This window comes from Vipera berus (assembly GCF_964194415.1).
Source record: "Vipera berus genome assembly, chromosome: 9".
In the NCBI taxonomy this organism is placed as follows: domain Eukaryota; kingdom Metazoa; phylum Chordata; class Lepidosauria; order Squamata; family Viperidae; genus Vipera; species Vipera berus.
In genome coordinates, this window is record NC_138212.1 from 19,118,085 (window position 1) to 19,124,084 (window position 6,000).

Genomic DNA, 6,000 nt, shown 5'->3' on the forward strand with positions numbered 1-6,000 from the left:
GGTAGGAGATACAGGAGTATAGCCAGCCATACCAACAGGCTGAAAAACAGCTTTTATCCATGGGCTGTTAGGCTTTTGAATGGGATATAATCTCTGTGAACTTATGCAGAATTGACTTGGGAGGCCGGTGTGTGGTGTAGTAGGTTCACATGGTGTGGTAGGATGGAGGGTTTGTTGTCACTGTGTGTTGGGGGGAGGGAGCACGGGGAGAGGCTCAGCTAATCTCAATGTACACATGTTGTACTTTGAAAATAAAGGATGATGATGATGATGATGATGATGATGATGATGATGATATTATTATTATTATTATTATTATTATTATTATTATTATTATTATTATTATTATTATTATTATTATTATTATTATTATTAGCCCTGATCCTTAGAAAGATGTGCTAGGATCCCCATATAACTGCAACAATTCTGCAAACAACTTGGGCTGAGTTGACAGTTTAGCATGGGCAACTAAGGGGTAAATGGCTGCTTGTAACTCTGTGTTGCTGTAAACGTAACCAGTGTGTTCTAACAATGGCCAACTGAGCATATAACATCTGAATTGTATTAGACTTCCGTCGACTTCTGTTTTGTATTCCAAATTAATCTTGGCAAATCAGGTGAGCTGGTAAGAATAAAAGCATTCTGAGAAGTGGATTGTATGCTGTATCTGACCAAGGAGATTTTGTACAATCTGTACATTTGCTGGAACTTTTTGTATGAATTATTCATTTCCCAAGCAACAATTCTCCCTGATAGTAAACATACATTGCAATTGCTGAAATGCTGCACATCGCCTTAGAATTACAACTTTAAAATTCCCCCCTCCGTTCCCCCCCCCAAAAAAAAAACCTTCTGCAAAAAACAGTGAGGAAAGAGGAATGCAAAGGAGAATAAAACCAGCTTTGGATTCTATTATATGGGATTCATTATAAGTTGGATAATTATTTCTTTTCTCTTTTTCTTTTTTCCACTCTTGCACTTTTGCCCTTCTTTTTTCTTTCTCCCCCCCCCCACTTTTTCTTACTTTACATTAGTTTTTATCTTCCTTTTAAAAATCTTTGCTATATAAACCCATTAATATATTATCAAACAAGCTGGATAATTGTGTAGACTCCGGAGCAATTTGTAAAGGCTCTGTGTGTGTGGGGGGGGGGGTTTATTAGCATTTTGTTGAGATGAACTCTACAGGCTTTTGTGTTTTGTTTATGTTTTGAGTTAAAGTTTTCACAAAATGGCTTTAGGATAAATGAAGGAGGAAAACAACTGAAAATGTTAGAAACAGTTATTTATTGCCACCTTGCCAAACAACCCAGTTTGGGTTTTTTTTCTATTGCCTTCAGCGAAGAACACATTTTGCATTTCCATGGGATAATTTGTCCCAAATGCCATCCTGGCTAAAGGGCAGATATCATAATTAAGTGGAAAATGTTTTATGTAGCATGCCGTTTCACTAAAAAAAAAATCCCCATTGCAAGAAGAAAGTGTGTATGATGAGAGATTATATCAAGGATTAAGGATTTCACCTCTTAGATTGGCCTGTCTGAAACTGAGTTCCCTAACTGGGTTTCACTGGGGGGGGGGAACATTTCCCAGAGAGCATAACTGACAGATTTCAGAGGTTTGGGGTATGCTGTGAGAGATTAGTTAGCCTCTGCATTATAATTCTGAGGATCTTATCTACCAGACTTAAGCCATATCTGATGGCAGAGAGATTTCATATGTATTCAAAGGCAGGATCTCAGTTGCCATGGGGTTAGCAATGAAACATGGAACCCCATATTAATTAAAACTGCATCAAAGAAGAGGCCTCAAGATGTTCTTCAGTGCATTTCAAAGCCCTTTCCTATAAAGTGGACAGACTGAGATTTCTACACTGATAAATTAAGTGTGAAAAGAATTTGTTTTGCAAAGTTTGTGAGTCTACCATCAAAAATTGAACTACACTTGGTTTACTGTTTGCATATTGAATGGTACTGTTAGCAGTACTGGTAACCTTTCATTCTGAATGTTACTACTAACAGTAGTAATACTAATAGGAATTGTTACTTTCATCATCATCACCATCATTTTTTTCTCTCTCTCTCTTCTGGCCTTTTCTTTGTTCCCAGATTCAAGTGATCAGTTTTGTCACAGAACAGAACTGGGATTCACTGGAAGTCTTTGATGGAGGGGACAATACAGCCACCATGTTGGGCAGCTTCTCAGGTAAGATCTGAAGGTACCATAGAAAGGGCTGTGACTGCTTAGATATTTATTTCCAAAGTCACATAAGTGAGATGGACAGCTACATATGTCAAATCAAATCAATCAATATCAAGGGCAGGGCATTTGGGGTTGAAACTAGAGTTGACTTCAAAGGTGGTTTTCTCAAGAGAAAAGAATCCAGTATCCAGAGCTTTAGAAGAAGAGCAGGAAGAGCTGGGGGTGGAATTAAATGTGTCATCAGCTTAGAGTCCTTACATTGCCACAAATGGTCTAAGTCCAACCCCTCTTGAATTCCACTGACCCCTATCTGGCACTGATTCAGATTTGAACTTTAGTTGGCTAGAGTCTTGTGCTTAGGCTTGAGCAATAAACCTTTTTGAATTGAAGCTTCATGTTCCTGATCATTTGTGCCCAATATAACAGGATAGAAAACATTCTTTGTACTGCCACTGCTGTTCTTCAGCTTCTAAAACCAATCAGTTTGAAAGAAGAGGGATCACAGGGAGGTCTGGGATGGATAAACCGGATGACCCTGCCTCCCATTCACCCTCATTTCCCAGAATTCACAAAGTCATAAAATCTTCAGATGATAATTGTACTAATTCAGATGGAAATTGTACTAATGCATGAGATGTCAATGTTTACACACACAATCGAATTAGATATTTGTCTTCATGCCACATGTTCCATAACATTTCTAATTCTTGGATGAGATGAGAGAGAGAGAGAGAGAGAGAGAGAGAGAGAGAGAGAGAGAGAGAGAGAGAGAGAGAGAGAGAGAGAGAGAGAGAGAGATTATTAGTTTTAGTATAATTTAGCTTCAGACAACCATCCACAAATATTGGGTGGTGGGGTGCTGTTTCTCTCATTACAGCCATGTTAGTCACATGTGTGACAGTGGAAGATATAAACAACAATGTCATGCTGCTCCTAGAAGGACCATTCATTTGCACATATCTAATTCCTTGCTTGGCTTGCAAGAAATTGTGAAGCGGGAAGTATTGAATAAAAGAAGATTCCTGCAGGATGGAGCAGAGCCTTGTCCGTATATGTGAACAAGAAAGATAAGAGACTGCTAGGTAGGCAGGGAATATACAGTAGAGGTGACAAATAGATTTAAAGAATTAGATCTGATAGACAGAGTGCCTGAAGAACTATGGACAGAGGTTCGCAACATTGTACAACAGGTAGCAACCAAAACCATCCCAAAGAAAAAGAAATGCAAGAAAGCAAAATGGCTGTCTGAGGAAGCTTTGCAAATAGCTGAGGAAAGGAGGGAAGTGAAAGGCAAGGGAGAAAGAGAAAGATATGCCCAATTAAATGCAGAATTCCAAAGAATAGCTAGAAGAGATAAGAATGCCTTCTTAAATGAACAATGCAAAGAAATAGAAGAAAACAATAGAATAGGGAGGACCAGAGATCTTTTCAAGAAAATTGGAGAGATGAAGGGAACGTTTCATGCAAAAATGGGCATGATAAAGGACCAAAATGGCAGGGACCTAACAGAGGCAGAAGAGATTAAGAAGAGGTGGCAAAATTACACAGAAGAACTATACAAGAATGAGCTTAATGTCCCTGATAATCACAGTGAGGTGGTCACTGACCTCGAGCCAGACATCCTAGAATGTGAAGTGAAGTGGGCCTTAGAAAAGCTGAGCAACAACAAAGCTAGTGGAGGTGACAGTATTCCAGCTGAGCTATTCAAAATCTTAAAAGACGATGCAGTAAAAGTGCTACACTCAATTTGCCAGCAAATTTGGAAAACTCAACAGTGGCCACAGGACTGGAAAAGATCAGTTTACATTCCAATTCCAAAGAAAGGCAGTGCCAAAGAATGTTCAAACTATCGCACCATTGCACTCATTTCTCATGCTAGTAAAGTTATGCTTAAAATTCTACAAGCTAGACTCCAGCAGTATGTGGATCGAGAATTACCAGAAGTACAGGCAGGATTTCGAAGAGGCAGAGGAACTAGACATCAAATTGCTAACATACGCTGGATCATGGAGAAAGCTAGAGAGTTCCAGAAAAACATCGACTTCTGCTTCATTGACTATGCTAAAGCCTTTGATTGTGTGGATCATAACAAACTGTGGCAAGTCCTTAAAGAGATGGGCATACCAGACCATCTTATTTGTCTCTTGAGAAACCTATATGTGGGCCAAGAAGCAACAGTGAGAACTGGACACGGAACCACTGATTGGTTCAAAATTGGGAAAGGAGTACGGCAAGGCTGTATACTGTCGCCTTGCCTATTTAACTTATATGCAGAGCACATCATGAGAAAGGCAGGGCTAGATGAATCAAAAGTTGGACTTAAGAATGCCGGAAGAAACATCAACAACCTAAGATATGCAGATGATACCACTCTAATGGCAGAAAGTGAAGAGGAACTAAAGAGCCTCTTGTTGCGAGTGAAGAAGGAGAGTGCAAAACTTGGGTTGAAACTAAACATTAAGAAAACCAAGATCATGGCATCTGGCCCTCTCAATTCCTGGCAAATAGATGGGGAAGAAATGGAGGTAGTGACAGATTTTATTTTCCTGGGCTCCAAGATCACTGCAGATGGGGACTCTAGCCAAGAAATTAAAAGACACTTGCTCCTGGGGAGGAAAGCCATGGCAAATCTAGACAGCACACTAAAAAGCAGAGACATCACCCTGTCAACAAAAGTGCGTATAGTCAAGGCTATGGTCTTCCCAGTTGCAATGTATGGCAGTGAAAGCTGGACCATACGAAAGGCTGAGCACCAAAGAATTGATGCCTTTGAACTATGGTGCTGGAGAAGACTCCTGCGAGTCCCTTGGACTGCAAGGCGATCAAACCAGTCAGTCCTAGAGGAGATCAACCCTGACTGCTCTTTAGAAGGCCAGATCCTGAAGCTAAAACTCAAATACTTTGGCCACCTAATGAGAAGGAAGGACTCACTGGAGAAGAGCCTAATGCTGGGAAAGATTGAGGGCAATAGAAGAAGGGGACGACAGAGAATGAGGTGGCTGGATGGAGTCACTGAAGCATTAGGTGTGAGCTTAAATGGACTCCAGAAGATGGTAGAGGACAGGAAGGCCTGGAGGAACATTGTCCATAGGGTCGCGATGGGTCGGACACGACTTCGCAACTAACAACAACAAGGTAGGCAGGGAACAAAAGGGTGGCTTATCATAACAAATATTGCTCTGCAAGGGAAGCTGCTAGCAAACTGCATGACTACAATGTGGTATAAGAAGAGGCAAGTGACGTATCTGAAAAGTGTAAGTGGTATATAAAAGAAAGCATCAGACATGGTATCTTAGGCGCAAAGAACCAAGAATGACACAGTGAGTTACTCAGATTGGTTTTCTATTGTTCCCCTTCTCTGTGAGACACAAAGGATCACGACCGTACATTAAGCTGCAATTCAGGGAGATTTATTGCTCAAACCTATGCACAAGAATCTAGTTTCTTCATTGTTTCTTCCCTATAGACAGGAATCTTGCCAGGCTAAAGCCCACTCTGCAAAACTATTGAATAGATCATATGAACGATTAGGGAAGGGACCTTCTGGGCCTTTTTCTGCCAACCAGGGATTCAAGGCTGATTTGCCTTTAGCTCATAGGGAAAGAACCCCACCTACCTGAGTGTCAGATTCCACCAGATGGTGCTTTCCTCTGCTTCCCAGTTATTTTGATAAAGCTTTCAATTATATAAATTGTTCATTTAAAATTTAAAAAATTCATCTAGAGGCATTGTTTCTCAACCTGAGCAATTTGAAGTTGTGTGGACTTCACTCCCAGAGTTCTCCCAGCCAGCATGTCA

The 6,000-nt window shown here is 40.4% G+C and overlaps 1 protein-coding gene across 1 annotated transcript in view; it reads left to right on the forward strand.

Annotated features, from left to right (window-relative positions):
- Positions 1-6,000, forward strand: part of CSMD2 (CUB and Sushi multiple domains 2) — a gene marked incomplete at both ends in the record, with an annotated part of 651,882 nt that overhangs the window by 539,889 nt on the left and 105,993 nt on the right. The window contains one exon of the mRNA XM_081334380.1: positions 2,109-2,205. Coding sequence (XP_081190506.1) covers positions 2,109-2,205 — 97 coding nt within the window. The remainder of the gene's footprint in view (positions 1-2,108; positions 2,206-6,000) is intronic.